At 38.5% G+C, this 21619-nt stretch overlaps 1 protein-coding gene across 16 annotated transcripts in view; it reads right to left on the bottom strand.

Moving 5' to 3' along the window:
• The window catches only part of NAV2 (neuron navigator 2), a 214252-nt gene that overhangs the window by 79227 nt on the left and 113406 nt on the right, over positions 1–21619 (bottom strand). For all 16 annotated transcript variants that reach the window (XM_017826754.1, XM_017826757.1, XM_017826756.1 and 13 more), the window contains 2 exons: positions 19749–20138; positions 7637–7759 (listed from right to left, as the gene is read on the bottom strand). In XM_017826754.1, the coding sequence (XP_017682243.1) occupies positions 7637–7759; positions 19749–20138 (513 nt within the window). The remainder of the gene's footprint in view (positions 1–7636; positions 7760–19748; positions 20139–21619) is intronic.

Raw genomic sequence — 21619 nt, 5'->3', positions numbered from 1 at the left:
TAGACATTTCAGTTACATGTCCAATTTAGGAGTCTCATTCCCTTGTACAGGCAATGGATCAAAGCACCTAGATATCCTGAATTCCTTGGAGGGGTCTCCCTGATGGAAACTTCTCACCCCATCTGCAGTGTTTGAAAGCTCTTCACTGAAGGGGACAAAACTGGGAATAAATGACTGAATATTCAATAAACTTAACCAATAGAGTAAAAAAAAAAAAAAAAAAAAAAAGAGGAAAAATACTCCAGCAAAGCTTAGAAGAACATGCAGGAAAACGCATGCATCTTACATTTGGACTCAAAATTTTGATATAATTTTCCAAACAATACTATTACAGGAAACATTCATCTGCTAAACAGAAACCTTAGATTCTGGCCATTCACATTAATATTTCTATTGACATGGAAGCAAACACTAATAGAATATTATAATCACAAGCTGTAGAGCAGAATTATTATGTATTATTATTATAATACATAGCCATAGAGCACAAGGAAAAAAAACCCCAACTAATTGAAAGGTACAATCACGAACAACAAACTATGATGAATAAACAAAGATCAGAGGAAGAATCTTTAGATTTTCCAGTAATGAGACATTTAATAATAAACACAATAGTTGAAATCACTTGTCTAGAAATTTGCTTTACAGCCTCAATGAGTTTCCATGAAGCCCAAAACTGTGATTCTTCTTTTGGAGCCTGACAGCTGTCTGCTATTAGTTTTATCTATTCAATCTCCAAATCCCAGACTCAGAGGTTACTGGTGTAGGTCAGTTGTGAGACCATGTTGACTCTCTTGCCATTCGACATGGAAAACCAAACAACAAAGTCTGCACTATGTCAGCAAGCATTTCACATTCTTCGGTTTGTCATGCAAAGCACAAAGACCCTGATACAGTTCAGAATGGTCTTTGTATCTACAATCTTGTTTACCCTTAGAATACAAGCTTAATTTCCCACATGCCTAAAGTGCTTTAAAAGACACTTCATACAACAGAAAAGACAGTGCTAATCTCTGGCAGTGGAACCAGAAATAGAGAGCTTCAGAAGAGTCTCCAAATCAGCAGTGAGATCAACTTTATACTTATATACCTCAAGTGGGGGTGTATGAAAGGAAGCATCTCTTCAGAAAAATCTAGTTCCAGTGGTGTAGGATCATGATTTTGCCATCCCTAAAAGCAAATTAGTCATCTGCTTACATTAGGAAGTTTTTCCTTTTTCCACAGATTCAGTATCCAGAATTCTGGAAAAGGTAAGGTCCCTTCACCTGTCCACACAGCACAGCCTTCCAGGGGAAGTGACAATCTGTGGAATTCAAGGGTAAAAAGAAACTCCTGGCTTAACCATGATGAATTGTTCCCTTGAGGGCACCTCCCACCTATCATTAGCTTTGTAGTGAACTTCAGCTCCTGGCTTAAACGTTTTAATTAGATGCTAGAGGAGAGATGTAAATATCCCCTAACATATATAGGAATGCAGAATCAGAATCGCAGCAACAAAAGCAAGGGCCATGACACCAGGGGAAAAGTTTCAACAGGAAATGCAGCTCCTAAAGCTTAGATCCAGCCTATCTCTTCAGTGTTTACATCTAAGCAAAAAGGAAGTTCTGAAGAGGTTTAGAATTATAGTGACAGTCAAGCACGTAAAGATTGCCTAATCTACTAATTTTAGACAGAAGAGCTTGCAATTGCAGGTTGGTTTTTAGTATTGAGTGGTAGAATTGCACCTCCTCAAACGAAGAAAGTTTTTGAAAAAGGCGAAGAACTGCCCTCAACTGCCTAGTCAGCCTTTAATACTAAACCAGGTATTAGAGAATACCTGAATAAGAGAAGAGTAGGATAATTCTTGGCTTCTTGAATGCACTTGGATAGGACTTAGGACCCGGATAGGTCCTAACTGCAGTAAAATCTGCTTCATTTTTGTGGCCATGAATACAGGAAAAAGGAATTCACCCACAGGAAAACAAATTTTATTTTTAAAAAACCCCAGTTAACTAACAGGAACAAAACTGCTTCAACTACCCCGTATCAATCATGTATCTGCTATTGCTACATGATGTGGTAATTTGGAGCCTGGATTGAAAATTTTACACTAACACAATTTCTGCTGAAAAATTATCTACTTCCTCTCCTCAAAACTCTCTCTAGCCTTCAAACAGCTCCTAACCTCACTAAGTTGACTGTTGGAAGGAAACTCTTTGTTACCATCATGCAATGGGTAAAATTAGATCCAGCCTGGGAAACAAACAAAACTTGCAAGCCTATCCCCATTCCATCACACCTCCCTAAACAAAATTGACACTATCACCAAATCCTACAGAAGTACTTCCCAGAATACTTCATCCAGCATACCATATGTATCCCAAAAAATATGTCTGTGGGAAAAAAAAGAAAAAAAATATTACTGTGTACTGAACAACTTCACACAAAGCCACAAAGTTGGGAAGAACCCAGTTACTCAAGTGGGTCATCTCTGACCTCTTCCTTCTCATCTTCAAGGGAGCTCTATAAAGCATCTTCAAAGCATCAAAGAACAAACCAGAGTATGAAAATAATAACTGTGGTGAATATTAAAACCCAGATTCAATAAAGAGACAGCCCTTAGAGCCTGTAATAATCTGCTCCCTCTCCCCAGTTAATCCCTCCATGTTACTCAGGTGATAAAATCATCCATCTCTCTCTTTTCTGCAGCAGAGAAATGTCACATCATGCCTTTCCATGCTAAATCTTCCTCTGCTTTGTCTAAGAGTTAGATTTAGAGTAACTGCTCTTCAACCAGTGTTAAATAGTGAAAATTATTTAGGCCTGAAAAAAGGTTTACATGCTGAGAAGTTTGTCACCTTTAGACCATTGGAACAGATCTGTCAAAAGTCATTGTTTTCCTTGACTAACCTTGCCTTGTTTGAAAGTGGAGTGGCCTTTCTTTCCTTCTGCTAATGCTAATTTCAGCCCTCAGGTATAGCTACTATACCTTTGGTTTCAACTACTGTTTGTTGCTTAACTTGGCAATTACTTTATGTAACCTAAAACCACTTCGGATTACAGCTTGTGAAAAGAGTCCTTGGAAAATAAAAGTATATGGTATTGTGATTCTAATCAGCAGATCCCAAGGCTATAAACTTCAAAGAATCTTTGCAATGTGAATTTTCCCTGTTTCTGAGAGTCAGTTTTCAAGATAAATGTGGGATCTTTCAAAGACAGAGAGATGGGTATCTACAAGTACCAAGGTACAACCTGCATATTTAGGAGCAGTAGTACTTTTTTCTAATGTACTGATATAATCCAAACAGATGGTCAAGCAGAGTAGATGATCTGTTAGGCATGAATAATTTCACCAGTCCTGTGAATTTCCTGTTAAGCATCTCTAGATGGGCATATATATACAAACTTCAGTGACTCACAGCACAGACACAGTGAGCAATGAATGCTCAAAAATACTTTTGTATCTATGTTATCTTAGAACAACTTAGAGACTTTTAAATTATTTTCTATAAAATTATGCTTATTTGGTATACAGGATCCTTAAGTAGGGGTGTAACACTGCCCCGGCAAGGAAAAGAAATGGGAAAAATAGACCTTACAAATTATCTTAATCATAACAACAGAATGCCAGTACAGCTGCCAGGGCTTTCTGGAAGTGAAGGAACTGTGAACTGATGGCATGAAATCTTCCAGGTAGAGTGGTAACAGTGTAGCAGCAACTTCCCCAGCTGAGATCTCCTGAGCCTCTGTAGATGATTTCAATGGATATAGTTACTCCTTTTCCTGACAGAAAGGACACCCTCCCTCCCTTCATTTAACTTTAGCTTCACTGTCTCCATTAAGAAGAAAAACTGAAAACACAGTCAGGACTTAATGCTGTTCTTATCTTACTGTAAAACTGCATAAAGAATATCTTAACAAAAATTTCCATTTTCTTTTCCTTATGTTATAAAATTTTCCATTGTCTACAATAAAGCACCATCCAAAAAAAAAAAAAAAGAAAAAGAAAAAAGAAAGGAAATTTGATGCAGCTTCTTAAGCAATACCCATCAACACCATGGCTGTAATTCTGCTTTCAGCGGAATCTGCCTCCTCCCAAAAGCAGTGACATCTTCTCTCCCCACTTTTCAGAACAGACCAATATTGTCCCCAACCTGAGGATTTGCTTCAACTTGCTTTTCAGCCCTTCTGAAGTGTGATCCAAGTTCCCATGGTTATGAAGACAATCCAACAATCTCCCTCCATCACCAAGCACTAACCTATCTTTTTAGTAATCTCATCACTGTAGCAGGATTCAGGAAATTAAACTGCAGTTAATTAATTTAAACGTACTCCAGTCAAAGGAGTTTACTTTGCAAATAAATATGAAGCATTGTCTACTACCTTAGCCAAAAGACATATAAATAACTTTAATCTGTTTTTATAAAATGCAAAATAACAGCAAAACAGTACTCTTCAGCTATTTTTGAAAGCTATATTTTTTACCATTTGTAGAAATTACTGAAAATCTGCACTCAATGACGTTCTTATTAATGTTGATGTCTGTGTGCTCTGCATGGAATGTCCTCTGGCTTTCTGCTCGGCTTCTGCTTCCCTTCCAGTTCTTCTTTCCTGTCCATCTCCTGTCCTGGTTCCACAGTCTCCTCTGGGATTAGACAGAAAGCTTTCCAAAGGCAGGAAATACTTCTAAAATGCTACTGACTGCCAGGAAGCAGCTTCAGTCACAAATCCTTCTACAAGTTAAACTGAATATGGACTTTTTTACTGAGAGTGTGACAAGATTGGTATTGTAGTCATCACGGATGTGAACCATGATACAGACACACTTGAAGAGCACACTCAGAACCCGGGCCATGTTTTACTCACAGATGTAGCTGCTGGAAGTATCAAGACAACATAATCCACTATTTGATGAGAGAGGTCCTTACAGTCAGAAACTGGGAAGGCCTTTTTATGCCTTTATGCAAAGCCATGTAAGTCATGCAACCTCAAATAAAATTGTAATAGAGAAACGATACAAGTTAATCACACCCAGAAGTAGTTACTAAAGCACTTCATCCCCGAGGATTTTTTAAAAGGTCATATAGACATTTCCCTAATAACAGCATTAAAGTTACTCTCAACAAGTGCACATTCATTAAACAGTCTCCTGTCCTAGTCACAAAGATATGATAAATCAACACAGGTCTGAATTACCTTCTCTAAATAACAGGTTACACAAGTAAAGAATTACAGAAAGATTTATTCAAATCCAAGTTTCAAATTTCCTCTCTCTATTCTATATATATTTATAAATGCAAGTTATGAAGGCAAAGGCAGAATTTAGTCTCAGATCAAGCAGCATCTGCCAATGTGAAATCAACTTAAATAACCAGATGGTAACCAAGTCCACATATATAGAAGTGACAAAACAATAAGAGATTAATTTCCAACTTTAAAAAAAAAATAATCACAAACTAAATAAAAAAATTTTTAATGCCTTTTTTATTTAAAATGCCTTTGTTCTAGGCAAATACAAATTGTCTTGAAGTCAAAAAATAAGCTCAGCTGTGTTGTGCAACAGTTCCATTAACCTTGCAATCAAGCATTAAATTCAAGTGCCTTGTTTGGATTTCCCTGCTGCAGGGGAAAATATACTTTCTAAGGTCTGTGCTTTATGTTACCAGAGCCAGTGAGTAAAAGCCTCACAACTAAACTTCTACAATTAATAACACAAGAAACTAAACAAGCAAGTATATTGCAAAAATTCCTCTGATAACTTTTTAATTATTAACCTCATACTCACAGGTTCACAGTTTTTCACACTTGTTCTCCCATGCATTCAACTAACATCTGCTTTGAACAAGTTAAATATAATCTTAATGTGTTTTCTGCATGTACCAATAAAGCAACTCAGCACTCCTGCTCACTGTTTCCATTCACAGAATGAAGAAAACAATTAGTTACTGCATTTTTTATTCAACTCTTTTTGCCTATGCCCATTTTCACCCTGAAAAACTGCTGCTGAAACTAAAATTAATTTTTTGTTTAAACTGCACATCATGGTCACCCAGCAAGCAAAGAGGAGCTGTTTTTAAATCACTGCCCTATTGTCAGAAACCTTTCATCTCCTGCATAAGGTGAGTAGCTTTATATTCTAAATAGAAAAGCAACACACAGTAAAATTACCAAGGGTAATTATTCTGTGATCCTGTGTCGCAGATAAGTCATCAGCCATACAGAGAGTGTGTTGTGTGTAAAGTCTGTCCCCTCCATATGAACTGAAAGGATGATTTTCAAAGCTGAAACAACTGACAAACTAAGGATTGCATTTCAGTGGGTCACAGTCCCACTCTAGGTGGAATATATTTAAGCACACAAATAATCTCTCTTGTCAAATGTACCTAATTGGTACCTAATGTGTTGTATCTTCAGGGAAGGAGCTCAGCAAAGGAAACGTGTTACAAGCACAGAAAATACTGGAGGAAGGAACCAATGAGGAGGAATGTATCACTGGCTCTCCAGAAGGCTGACAGTTACTTAAACAATAATATACTTTATCTTAGACCAATGCTGTGATGCCTTTGTTGCTGTGGCAATGTTCAGAAGCCACAGCAGCAGAAGAGGATGATACTTTAGATTAGTCTCCAGTTGCATCACAAAGTGGCAATGCCTTCACCCACAGCACCAGCAGGGAGTGCTGGTTGGGTTTCAAGTTGCAAATTTCAGAAATAGATATAAGCTCCTGAAAAATCCAGGCATATTTTACTACTGGCGAGCATATGTTGACTTGTAATTCAAACTGAGCTGGGATTCTCTGGGAGGTTTTAGTTCTTTTGTTTAGATTTACCATCCTGCTCTTTACCAGTATCACAAGGACGCTGAAGCAGATTTAGTACAGCTGGCTTAGAAAACAAGGCCAGATTCTCCACCACTTGTATTTCCTTAGGAATACATGCATCACTATGAAGAAAGTGTCATATCAAGCTCAGTCAAGTGCATTATGTCCCAGGAATGACTTATTGATAACAAAAACCTTTTAATTCAGACATTGGTTCGAACATGTACCTCAGAATTTAAGTTTTATACACAGAGGCCCTTCGTGGAAGAAAAAGGATATGGGTCACTTACTACATCAACAGTAACGCTCATCAGTCTTTGGGTTTGGAAGAGAAAGAAGCAGCTATATGCTGATGTCATTAAAAGCAACAGCATTTAACCCAGTTATCTGAGCTCTAACAGAATATATCCATCTCCCTGGGTTCCTTTCTGATTGCACTCCCGTAAATTAAGGATTTTCAGTCCCCTAATTCTTGATCTTTGGCCTTAGTTGTTCACACTGAATCACACTGGACTTGGAAGAATCAGTGGAAATCAGGACAGAATTCGGTCTTTTGTATTTCAAACACTATTAAAATAGAAGTTTTACATTTTCTTGTGCTATATCCTCTCCACAAAAACCCAGAGGACACTTCAGCAAAGCAATCAGGAGACATAAAATCAGCATTTATCTTGACACCTCTGTGAACACGTAATACAAAAACACTCTGAAGAAACTTATTTCCACATACTCAATATCTGAATTCCCAAAGCTATTTTTTCTCAGGAGATCCAATATGCAGTAGACATAGTGGGAATTGCACCATTATATGGGAGCATTTTTTGGCTGAGGCCTTACCTGTCAGCATCCCCGAGCCCCAGCGACGTGTTCCGCTGCAGCGTCTCCCGCACCGCAGCCATTCCATCAGGAAGCCGGTTCAGCCTCCGGGTGTACAGGCCCAGACCTCCATCAGTCATGTACCTTTGACACAGCAAAACAAGATGTCACGCTCAGTAAAACAATACAAATTTGACATTTTATTGTAGCACTTATTTTCTGCATGTTTTTAACTGTGTGTTACAATTTCCCCACTTTTAAATTAAGGATATGACTTGGAATTAGAAGCAAGGAAAACTTTATTCTTGATTAGATCAGAGATGATTTTTGCCTCTCATCACTCTCCATTACACTTCGCACTCTCTCTCATCATCAAGAACTGAATTTCAACATAAATGGGATAAAGGAAGAATACTTGACTTTCATTAAGGATGCCTACATGGAAGTAATTTAATATTTGTGAATGCTACCATTAATGATCCCTTTCTGGCCCCAAAAAGACATAGTTTATACTACCCTGAATTTTTCTACATGGGCTAAAACAACACAATCAAAATCTCAAACCTTCACAAACTAACTACAAAAATCACATTGAATTCACCCCTATATTTTGTCAATAATCCATGAACATTAAGTATCCCAAGATTTATAGCAATCAAAGTTGCAGCATGAATGAAAAGTTTTTTTCAACCTTGTTTTGGCTCCTGCATTCTACTCTGGTTCCAACTGTGACCCAGAACCACCTGCATATAAAAATTACTACGTACTATTACTATTCTTAGATACTAAGAAGTGCCATGTGTACATATATCACTGCACAAATTGCTAAGACAGGACATTACTTATTTTCTAGTTTAGACAAATGAAAAATTAATCTGAAATTGAATGGAGATGACATATGGTGGTATTGAAGAGTTAGATATAGTTGATGACCACAAACAATTCCTCATGATAACGTAGGTTATGTCTTCCAGAATTTTTGCTGAAGTCAGTACCGAAGCAGACAGCAACAGATATCATGTAATGTAACTTTAAGAATTAGCAGTAAAAAAGAAGAACTGTACAACTACCTAGCACTGTGGTATAGTTAGTGAAAAAATATTTTAACATGAAATTAATATTGAATATTAAGATGTCACTGAAATACTGAAATTAAGATGTTTCTACAGTCTTGCCTTCTTGAATAACTTCTCAATGAGCTTCCCTATGCCAGTGTTTCAATGATGTCTTAAAATATTTTGTGGTATTTTATGAGAGTAGTAAGTCAACAAGTCCCAAGTGTCAAGATAAAACAGGAGGATTTTTCTCTTGGTTTAGCTTCATTTCTTTAGGTATTTCTGACTACAGATATACGCAAGAACTTTAAACTGGAAAGGCAAGTTCCATTTGCCTCTAAAGACACTGGCATGGAGTGAGCTCTGTGCTACCACCACCAGTTATAAGCCCACATAGATCTACCGGAGCAGCACTGACAATTGAGTGAACATACCGTAAAGATTTTCACACACCTGAGACTGAAATAACTCCAACAAGCCCAGCACTATGGTCGCTGTTTCCAGCATAGTGCTAGACATGTAACATACCTCACTGAGTTCAGAGCTGACGGGGTTGTATCTTCTCAATCCTTCAGCCACTAGCAAATCAACAGCAGCCCACAGAATATCTAGATACTCAGGACACCTTCCTCTTGCTTAAAAAAGCACAGAGCTTTCTCCCAGGTGGAGACACCCTTACCCACAGCAAGAAAGGAGAGATGCTCTGAGCTGCAGCCAGCAGTGCCTCTGCTGGTCAGATCTCACTGCAGCAGTTGTACTTCACCCAAGTCAAACTGTTTTACAACATTTATAAAAATGGGATGGTGAAAAGCTGGGAAGCCTTGCCCAGTCTGCTGGTTAGCATTTCACTTACATGTATAAATCTGTACAGAGCCATCCCAGGAGCAACCCAGGAGTCTCTGTGGAGTTTAACAAAGAGGTTGTTGCTAAGCCAGTCAACTCAGACACAAGAGTATTCTCCATTCAGCAAATCTGTGGGGACTGACTCTCCAAACTCATAAACAAAGACTGGGGAAAGCATGGGGAGCAGTTGCACTGTAACATGTGGAATTTGCCTTAGGTCTGGCATTCTAACTGGTGTTTGACAGTTTATAAATATTTTATAATGGAAGAATATTTTTTCCCCTAAGCTACTAAAATAAAGGGAAAGAAGAGAGAAGCAGAGCTTAAGACCATATTGTCATACAAACATGCAAATAGTATTTTGCAAAAGCATCTAATGCACATACACTGATTGGTTTAGTGCAGCTACTTGTCTGCACATGAAACACATTTCTGTATGAATACCCATTGCACACGTACTGGAAAATGCAGCCTTTAGCTTGTTGTCAGATTTCTGGCATATGATTAGTCCTTTAATAAAAAAGATCTACTATAGCTGAAATACATTGTTTTCCCTACCTATTACTTGGAAATAAAATGTTACTTTCAAGAGTTAGCCATGCTGAAATCAATGTTTTCATCAGCATCAGCATATTTTATGTTCTACGCAGAAGCTCAGCAAGCTCAAAGATTAGAATAATTCTGCAGTTGCAACAAACTGAAAACTAAAGATTTTTATTGTTTTCAAGCACTGATAAATCTTACATTAAGTCAACGGAAGCTGGATGCCTTTGGCACCTTTGACCACTAGACCATGACAGTTTTTCTTACCAAAACCATGTGAAAAAGTACAGACATAAACAATGACTTTTAGCCCCCATACCACTAGAACAAGTTTCTTACATGCCAGAACAACACAAGGTAGATCTTTGTATTTTGAAACAGGTTTGTGTAATCACAGTTTGAAAGTTTTATATCCTATTTTTATTTCACGCAATATTTTCTACCCAGGAATGATTAATTCTGAAAAGATGCCAAAACCAATGATGCCTTAGTTCTGCATGCAACAGTGAGGTGAAGGAAGAAGGAAAGGTACTACCTCTAAAGTCCGTGGAGAAAAGCACATTCACAATGAATATACTTTAAAATAAATTAAAAAAAAAAAGTTCTCTACTATCCATTTGTTAGTACAGAGGAGATTAAAAGTTACTGGTGCCACAAACCTCCAACCGCTGTTTCTTTTTCCTCCTCTCCATCCCTTCAAACTTAAAACTGTCTTGGCTCTAAGACACTGTCTTGCCTTTATGAATACACTATTATTGCTGTACATATTTGCTTTATGAGAAAGGAGAATATAAGGAAGGCATATTTTTCTAAAACCTTACAATGTTTTACTTGGGGAGGAATAAAACTAGGAAATATTATCCTGTATATAACTGTAACAGTACTCAAAGCTACCTGAATTTATTGTCCTATTACACCCACACAATATGGAACACAAGAATATTAGCTTCTCCTCTGCAATGACCCATTGCAGACCAAACAATTGTATTAGGCCAGTTATCAATTAGGTGTAATTTATTTGACTTTTCTTATTAAAAAACATAATAAATTTGCACTAGATGCCTTGCTAATTTAATGATTCCTAAAAACTCTGCCAGCACACTCAATGCAAAAAAAAACAGGACTTGGAAGTACTTTTTCACTTGCCTCAAAATAAGAAAAAGTTTAAACATATGATCTGGGGAAGATTGTCATATCCAGAATGACTTTCATACAGATGGGTAAACTCTACAAAAAATTCAATCTTACACATGCTTTAAGAATGGTACTAAAGGCCAATGGGGAAAGACTGCCTTTAATGAAGTTCAATATAATAATATTTAATGAATGGACAGTGACACAGTGATGACACTGGTTAAAAGGAGTTTCTAATCTTTCCAGGAATCAATGTTTAAATACTCATCTCTGTAGTTTCACTCTTCATCAGCAAGGAAAAGAAAACAACCAAACCTTCAATATGAAAAGACTCAAGTTAAACAAGAGAATTATTATGCACTTCTAATACACAACTGAGACTTACAGCCCGCTTTCTAGGTGACAATTTTCTTCCTATGAGAAAGTGGCTCCCTGCCCTGCATTACAGGCATAAAGTAATTTGCTTTGGACAACCTGGACCTTTAAACTTCTCTTTTCTTTAGCCAAATACACTCTTTCTGTGCCTCTGAAATTTTGGATGCCATAGCAAGCCCTTCCAAGTGTAATATTTTTAGGCTATTTCTGATGCTGAATTGATATATTTCCCTTTCCTGAAAGGCACTCTGAGGAAACAGGAACAGGTTATGCCAGGGATCAGTAAAATCCCGTGTTCTGAATCACTTGATTTCTGCCTGCACTCCCTACTTACCCATGGATACACCCAGCCAGCACCACACTTACTTTTATGGTCTGACAACTCTACCACTTCAAATATATTCATTTCACTCCTTAATGTACGAATACGAATTTTCCAAGTTTGAAAACAGATAGCCAAGGGACAGGCATTATTTACTTAAGTATTAGGAAGAGAAGGAGCAGCAGCACCTTTTGGTGCATTGGTTTCCAGGTTGGTTTGGAAATAGTTGCCCAGGTATCTCCTGGCAGAAGATTGGCCCAGCAACCCAAGTGCTCAAAACTTTAAGAAACAAAAAGCTTGTAGGAATTACAGTCCTTGGATTACATCACGTATCAACATCCGCTTTGAGGTGCAGAAGTGTTCTCCTACAGACAGTAACACTGTTATACTTAATGTTTTCCTTTGTAATGTTTCCTTTTTCACTAGGCTTCATCTGTCTCGTTACAGTCAGTTAATTGAGATCAAGAGGCTCAACAAGCTTTGAGTATCAAAGAACAACTCTAACTTTGCCAGTCACTAAAATGCAGCAGGAGAAAATTCTCCACTGCTGTTTCTGAAATACGATAAATGGGATCAGAACGATCCTGTTATTGCAGCTAGGAATATGTCCTAAATTTGACTTATAAAGAAATGCTAGACTAATGGCAGGATGATGACAACTCCAAATTTCTCACTTTAGTATGAATCTGGCACGCATTTTCCATCATAACATTGGCATTAGACCATATGGTCTTTCCCCATGTTTATATCTCCCAAAAGTCTTTTCAATCCCTATTCTTGCCTGACCACTCTCCGTTAGAACATCCTCCCCATTGGCACAGTACTCGACTTCTCTCACCAAAGGGTTTAATACAGACCCTGTCTACAAGCCTGTTCCTCGTTTAAACTCCATTCTTTGATCCCTGTGAATTTCAATGAAGACATTCAGGAAAAGGATTAGATCCTGAGTTTCAGTTTGGGACTGCTAACACAATGCTCAAATCCCTAATATTAGACCAAATCCTACCTTTCAGATTCACAGAAGCACAAACCTATTGCTCAATTCGTTTAAAATTTAATTTATTTTTAAGGCAGTCTATAATTTATAAATTAATAGACTTTTACTAATAATTAGCAACTATTTACAATTAACAAACGAATGAATGAACTATTAATTGTTTTGAAGATGCTCCATCCAAACATGGGGTAAACCCTGAACAAATTACTTGCACTCTCAAAAATCCTAGTCATTGCTGGATACCTGTTTCACTTGACAGGTAACATAGGAAAATGGAGATTGTGCAAAACTTAATAAATATATTTTAGTTTCATAGTTTACTTAGGGAAATCTCTCACCTGTAAATCAATAATAATATGAATGGTACTGCTTATTCACACTGTCCAAACCAGTCTAGAAGCAAAACAGGTTCACCCCTGTTGACTACTTAATGCTCAGATCTTTTTCTGAGGAAAAAAAAAAGAAATCTACAGAAATAAGTGGCCTCTGTGAAATCAGTACTTTTCTATCTGGAGATGTATTAAGGCTGCCCGGCACAGCCTTAATTCAGCAGCAATCAGTAACAATTTTTGAGTACTGCTGTCCAAAGCTAAACTTTTTTCTACATTTTCTCAGCTTCAAGCAGTCTGCAGGCAAGGAATTCCAAGGTCTGCAAAGGACTTGGGTGGGTGCTGCCACTATAGCTAAGATCTCACACGTCCCCCACATTTGCTCCCTCCAGGACAATGGCTTTTGATTGAGCTTCTGAAGAAATCAGTTTCCTGTGGAATTAGCAGTCTTAGATACACATAGTCAAAGAGAAACTGTCAATATATTAAAGAATATTAGTCTGAAAGCATTTCTCACATCACTGCATCCCTTCCTGTTCCAGAGGAGAGTCCCCTTACTGTATGATCCTCCTTTCAACACTCACTCAAACTGTCAGCCAAGTGCACCTTAACCTCAAATTCACCTTCACCTCAAGCAAGAGGCTGACTCCGCCACTGCTTTTAAAGCTCTTTTAGAAATCTAGTGAAAACACCCAGGAGGCCAATCCCTTCAGGTGTGCAAATGTCACGCTGGACCCCAGGGATACCTGGGTGGAAACTCGTTACTTAAAAGAGGATGACACACCCACCAAGCACAGGCTGACAGCCTGAAGCCAGGGGAAGGCTCATTAGAATCAGGCTGCTGTTCAATGGGGCTTTGCATGTGCCAATTTTGATTTAAATGCCTAAATCCTTCCTCAGAATCTATTTCAATGAAAATCATAGAAATAAGCAGTAGAATAAGTTTCATTTTCCTCTTTAATTTTGTTCGGGGAGGAATGACCTGTGATCAAAGAGGAGTATGGAGGGAGTGCTGCTTCTCCAGAGGTTTTCAGCAGTGTCAGCAGCAGAGGAACAGTAACTCCACAGTGACTTTGGATTCCTACTCTTTTCCTGCAGATGATCCATACTGACACAGTGTGACTGCATCCCCCTCTACTGGCTAGGCCCAAACTGGGACCATATTTTGTCCTTTAGAAACTGTCCTTTCATTCAAATTACAAAAATCTGCTGTCACTGATGCAGCAGTTCAAACACTGCTGAGGTGTTTACTACAGAAAGGAGCCCAGAGTGAGATAACTGCTACTAAACGGCATTTTGGTAATTATTAGCAATAGGATAGTATGTAGAAGTAAGCAAAAATACAATACACCACAACTTCTGCATTTATTTTATTAACACTACATATAACCTAGCACAGTTTTTTTTACCATAACTGAATAAAAAGTTTGATTCCAGCTGATGTCTAAGTTTATAACTTAGAGGCCTACATTGTCTTCCTGAATCATACACTGCAAGAGAAGTTCTATGACAGCATGTTATCGGAGATATCATTTGTGATAAATGATAAAACACTGTCTTATTGATGAAGCTGACACAAGAACTATTCCTGAAATGAGTGCAATATTTAAGAATATTTAAAACAATACACAAGATTAATAATATTGAAAATGCTTATGCAATATCCTATTCATGTCTCCAGTAAAGAACTATAAGTACAGTTCTTGGAATAACACTGCCATAATTTTTTCTTTTCAGTCTTACAGCACCCAGATGTCTATGACTTTAAATCCAAACTCAGTTTCAACCTGGTTTCCTACAAAGTCCGAAGTCAAAGTTTCCTTATACCTTATCATAGAAGTCAAACTTTTGATTTTGCTTGCCTGACCCCTTCATTATTTGTGTTAATTATCTATTTACCATATATAGATACTATTCAGCAATGTTGAAAAGATCAAAATGTAAAAGAAGTCAGCCCTAACAAGACAAAAGGCAGTTCAAATAAACACTCTGCTCAAAGACAGAAGAAAAATAAAATAAATGTCCCAATGAGTCTTAGTCATGTTGACTTGTTAAGAGCCATATAAGGAATGCAGTTTTACTCATCTGCTGTATTTAGATGAAAACTTATCACTAAAATCATACCATTTAAGGAGCAATATCCAGTAAAGAACTAATCCACTGTAACTCAAAATGTACAGAAAAATACAGTGGTAATAACCACGGCAAGAAATAGGTCAGAAAAAACTCTACACAGACATTGAATCAGGATTAACTCAGCCACTCCTGATTTCCAGCCAGTCACGTGTTACCTGGAGCAGCAACCATTCCTGTTGCAGGCAGCTTAGAAGGGAAGGGTTTCTCTTACCTACTGTTACCAACAACAAATTCTCATTAGCAGCAAACTGCATAGTCCTCCTTCTCTTTCTCTGAAATCTTAGCCCAAGGAAAGGTCTATTATGCCATGTATGATCCTGACATCTGAAAAAGATGCATCACTGCCTGACTGAAAAATAGCACAAACCAAGAAATTGAGCTGCAAGAATCCTATAAATATCAATTACTTTCAACATCCAACAGAATCAGCCCTCAGCTTTTCTTTGCCTCCTAATAGATACTTAAGCTTACTTCAGAACTCTATTTCAATGATGGTGTTGATCCATGAAGGGCACGGTATTTCTGTGTGGGTTTGATAGATCTGAGCAGAAGGGCCGAAGCTTGGTTCCCCAGTCTAGAGTGGCCTGTTCTCCCCTTTAGCATTCTTTATGCATGTTCCAAATTCAACTGCTTGCAGTGCTTGTAGAAAGACCCCCAGGGAGCATAAAGGTTTGAATAAACAAGAAAGAATCATAATCCCATGAGCATTTTGCACAAAAACACACTAAGAGGTCACGGAAATCGAGATCTGTAATGGGAATGTATCAGCCCCAAATCATCAAATAAATGGGGAGGTTACTAAAATAGAAAAATGTCTCCCTCCCCCCCAACAGCCACTGCACCCATGAGAGGTCACTGCAAGGAGAATTTTAACACAGTGGCCCTGAACATTGGATGCAGGCTGTGCCCTTCTGTCCTTATCTAAAAGCTGAGGGAGCAGTTCACTGCTTGGCTGGCCAAGTGAGGTTTGAGAGTCACTAGGCAACATTTCTTAATGAGATACACTCAAAAGAGTGAGTTGGGCATGCCTCAAAGCCCGGCCTGGCGTGGACCCACAGCCCAGGCTGCTCACTGCCCTGCCTTGAAGTTCAGGCTCTCAAGCAACTGAGCTGTCAAATCATCAAACCTACATTTTGTTGGAACATAGCTGGAACAGCCATACTTCTGCAAAAAATGATTTTGACAAAGGTGTGTTTGCAGAATCAAAGCCATTTCCTGAGAAAACATGTGACCAGCATTTTCTGCAGAGAAAGCTGCACACTAAGGTAATGAAAACAGGGACAGAGGATTAATTAAATTAAAAGCAAATAATTCTAAAAGGCTTTTTTTGACCAACAGCCCTGTTGCTGCATTCTAAAGATAGATACAAAGAAAAGTAGCTCGACAAAACCTTGTGAACAAACCCAAAAAACCCACGAGGATTAACATCCCCACCTGGGACAATCTGTGGGGTAGGTATGTTCTGGGTTCTGAGGTGCCACTTTCTCATGAGGCTCTGAGTCTTGAGCTCTGCCAGCCACCAAAGGGAGGGGGCTGGGGGCTCACTCCCCAGCTCACATGAATCTTAGTCCTCTTGCTTCATCATTGGGTTATGTTTTAGCTCCCGTAATAAGGCAACTTCTTACCTTTGATCCACCTCCTGGAGACTTCCTTAGTTTAAGAGCTGTTTTCTGTCCATTTGGCAAAGATACTCTTCCTAACCCTAAGAAAGCAATCCCGGTGTCTGCCTAAGCTCTGCTTGAGCCGATTCACTAGAGGAGGCCAAACGAAACTTCCCATGACCCAGTACATTTCAGAGAAAGCATCAGGATCACAGGGCTAAAATAGTTTTTCTTGGCTATTGGATTTATTTTGGCTGTAACAAATATTTTGGCTTCCTTCCCTATCAGTTCGCCAATGAAAACACAGATCCAAGGTTTTCAGACTACAGGATTGTAGCAATTCTGAAAAATGACAAAGTGAAACACATACCAGCTAATAAAGAGCTATTCATGCTCTAAATAGTCTCTTGTGTTGTTCTCCACATACTGTAACTCAGCTTCTGGAAATTCTGAGCCTGTTTGCCCTAACACTGATCTTGGTGATTTGTTCTGCAGCAAGTCACACGGATGTTTTCTTTACAATCAACCTCTCTGATTTTTAAGCAGTTTATTATTCCTGTCCTACTAAAACACAATGCTATCTTATTTTTTTACTATTTGGATTAAACTGACACTAGGGAAGATAACTTATGGAACAGGCTACCAAACATTTGTTCACGCTGGAGATGGTAGCCCAGTGTCATTAGTGATACTCATTTTTTTCACTCATTTTTTTCTGTCTCCCGATTAATATTGGGATTATATCCAATACTGTTATTGCAATACTCCCTTCTCTGGGAATCCACACACACAATTACTCTCCATAGACCGTGTAACCCCAACAGTGTGGGGCTGCTTCCAGCAACGCTCCCTCCAAGTGCCGACCAGTGCAGCAAGGAGAGAACCCCCAAACTGCCCACCTCCAAACCCTGCCCACAACCTGGAAACGGAGCTGGATCTTTCTAACAATGGATTGACCTACAGTACCAATTCTGCCCTTGGGACCTAGTCAATGACTCCAACAGTGCTGTATAAATCAATAAACCAACTCATATCATTTAGCAAAACAGGTTTTTGTAGCTAAAGGTAAAAAATGTGGACTGCTTGTCCAAAGAACTTTGAGATCTCATTAATCAGTCTGTGGCTAGTCACATGAGTAAAAAGTGAAAGTTATCTCCTCTAAAAACCAGTGGGGGAAAAAAATGTCAGTTAAAGATGTCCTAAGGCTAGGAGTGAGGTGGGGGGGAGTATATGACTCTTCCTGCAAGATTCATCATTCTTGGCATTATTCTTGGTATATAACTCACTGGTGACAGAAGTACCAACTCACAAAATAATTTTATTACACTATTAGTCCCTTAGACCCATAATATGAAGACCACACTTTTACTTTCAGACTATGGATACTCACATCTTTTACCTTGTGGGATGACCAGACTGACACAGAAAGAAAAGGAAATGATACATAGAGATGAGTGAGGGCAGAGATTTCTCTGGCAATATCATTCATAAATTCAACTGCTTTCTTTTTCTTTCCTTTTCCTCAACCTGGAATCTGAACTTTATACACTAAGTAAAGATCTGCAAGGACTGGAGCTCCTCTGGGATATGAGCAGCAAAAGCCTGAACTGCCAGAGATACTTCTCAACTCCTGTTGAAGGTGTTTTATAGAAACCATAGTGCTACTCAGAATTTATTTTCCTCACTTACAGATCAAAACTGCAGCCACAAGTTTGAATAAAATTCACAGTCTAGAGAAAAGGCAGTAACTTACTACAATAAACATTACAAAACTCAGGTGTAAGTTGATTTATTTGAGGAAAACACAAGGTGCTTTAGGGATATGATGCATTATTAATGCAGCTACAGCTACTGGTGCTTTATCTGAAACAGAATTTCATACTGGTTTTTGCATCAGTTTCTTTACTATATCCTTCCCTAACAAAGAATTAAAAATAAAGCGTCTAACTTTTCGAAAAGTGTGAAAATATCCAAGTATTCACAATGGACAGAATTACTGGAGGTTTCCAGATTGTGTAACTGAATTGGTTAAATTAATGATGCAGCAGAGGCTGGATTCCAGCTTTCTATTCCAGTAAGAGACACTAAATCTTCCAAAGAAGCCGATGCCACAAGAAATTTCACAAATAACAAAATTACAAAAAAGCAAAGGATGTAAGATGGCCAGACAGGGAAAAGGCTGATGCACTTGAGCTATGAGAAAATGACTGTACATTACAGTAGGAACTGAGAGAAGACATCCTGACTTCAGAGCGAAGAACAAATGCTTTTTTCATTCAAGGCAGAGACAAAATGTTCATGTAGAACCTTGTTAATAATTGTCTATCCTTTCATACTTCTGCCCACTAACTTTAAACTTCATTTCGCATGTACACCTATTTTACCTAACACAGAGACACAAACTCATTTCCTTCCAGTGAGTTGTCCCCTTAAAGTTCAGACAGCAAAAGAGCTCAGTGAAGTACAAAAAATGCCTCACTCTCTCCATCTCGTGGGCATAAATGAATGCTGCAGCACGTGTTTGTCAACTACAATGACCCTTGACTCAGGAAAACTTTTTAGCATGTGCAAGCATATGTTTATGTACAGGAATATTTTCTTAACATGCACTTAAAACTTAAATCGTGTTTAAATCCCATTGACTGAATGAATTGTGACATTGAGCTGTCTCTCCAAAGACTTATTAAAACTAGTAGAATTTATTTGGTGCTGGTTTTAATTCTCTCTCCAAATAATCGTGGAAATACAGCACCATTAGAAACAACAGGAGAACCACACAAAGCAGGGCCTTAACTTACCCACTGGTGATGTCATCAGCTCTGATATTCTTGCCCAGCACATCCCCGTCGCTCATGTAGCCAGTGGCATCCATGGCGATGCCTTCCAGGTCCATCTCATCGCCGCCCTTGTCCGAGATGTCCACGTGGCAGACGCTGCTGCCACGCGACGCCAGCTGCCGGCGCAGGGGGGCCGAGTACATGTAGCGCCCTGACTCGGTGTTGATGAAGCGGCTGGCATTCCCCCGGGGGGGATACCCATTCCCCAGGGATGGAGCGTCGCCTGCCTGCAGGCGAGGGCTGGACTGCCCCAGTCTCCACGACAGAGGGGTCGGGCGTCCCGTCAGACTGAGGATGCTGCGACCGCTGATCTCGGTGGTGACGTTGGTGTCAAACGTGGTCTCCAGTGTGCTTGGGAAAAAAAAAAGAGATGCATCGGATTAAATGTGGCTGCTCTGTGGAAAGCTGTGAGATTTCAGGTGACTGCAAGAGCTACGCCCTGAATGCTCACCGAGTTACAGACTGCAAGGAACAGCACTAACAGAATTTACCTGCTACAACACTCTGTAAGAGTAAGGTCCATTCCTCCATGACACTCTTGCACACAGACCTCAGGTGCTCAACATATATGTGAGAAGACTTAAGCAGGAATTTTTAATGGATTATCCACAGTATCAAAGCATAACTTTTTCATCTTCAATCATATATAATTCCATTATACCATGGGTTTGCCACTTTAGGTAAGGGAGTGGGACAATAAGATGACTAAGGGAAAACCAGCTGAAGTACTACTTTTCTGATACATTTTCTTCTTTCGTCCGCATTCATTAAAGTCCTAATATTTTGGAGATGTGTCCAGCACTAAGATGGAAGTTATTTCTACACTGACTAGAGGATTAAATGAAAAAAGTAAAAAGAAAGGTAAAAAAAATTCTCTTTCAAGGTATTTTATATATCAACAAACCAATGAATGAACTAGGAATAGTTTTGAAGTTGGTCAAACCCAAACATGGGAGTAAACACAGGAAAAATAATTAATTACTCATATATATGCATGACTTAAGTATAATTTTAAGAATATTAGTATTATTTCTATATGGAACCCTAAAAATGGGACTGCTACACCATGAGATTTCAGGGGATGTGTATAGATTGCAAGACTACACCCTGAATACTCACAGCTTAGTTGCAGCTAATCCACACCTGCAACTTCTCTTACCCACATGAACTCCTCTTTTCCTTTCCCACTCAATTAAGTGTCCCTTTTTTTTATTTATTGTGGATATTTGTTAAAATAAACAGCACCGTACCATTCACAATACAATGTCCCATATATGCTGCAAAAACCAACGTATCCTCCGGTTACAGTAATTAAATCATAATGAGTTGTTGCATTAATTGAAATTTGAAAAGAAAAATAGCATTGGGAGTTTATCTTTGCAAGCTCTGCCTCAATTTTAGATATAAAGCCAAAACACAAAGTGTGCTCCCAATGAACTCATTTAGGCCTGGAGTCTATAAGGCCACAAACTCATTAGGGGCCAAACAGCTTATTCTCCCAAACCTCCTGTTCAACACTGAAAAGATCTAAGTCACAGAATGTTTAAATGCAATAGCAGTCTTTGTTTATTTACAGCATATTTTAAATATTGCTGAAGATTTCCAAATGCTGCTTTACAAAATAAAAGCAGTTAACATGGATGACTAACAAAATTACAAAAATTTGTTTGACCAAAGATTGGTCAGGAATTCAAGGTATCCACTTGATCAAGTGGGTCAAGCACAATTCAGCTGCTTATTTAAACAAAATATTACACAGAGGAGGAGAGGGGTGTAATGCACTTCAGTTATTCAACAGTAAGACGAAGAAGCATTTTACTTATATTCAAACA

This window comes from Lepidothrix coronata, unplaced genomic scaffold (assembly GCF_001604755.1).
Source record: "Lepidothrix coronata isolate B3197 unplaced genomic scaffold, Lepidothrix_coronata-1.0 Scaffold130, whole genome shotgun sequence".
NCBI classification, from domain to species: Eukaryota; Metazoa; Chordata; class Aves; order Passeriformes; family Pipridae; genus Lepidothrix; species Lepidothrix coronata.
The sequence above is the reverse complement of the archived record's forward strand: the minus strand, read 5'-3'. Positions and strand labels throughout refer to the sequence as shown.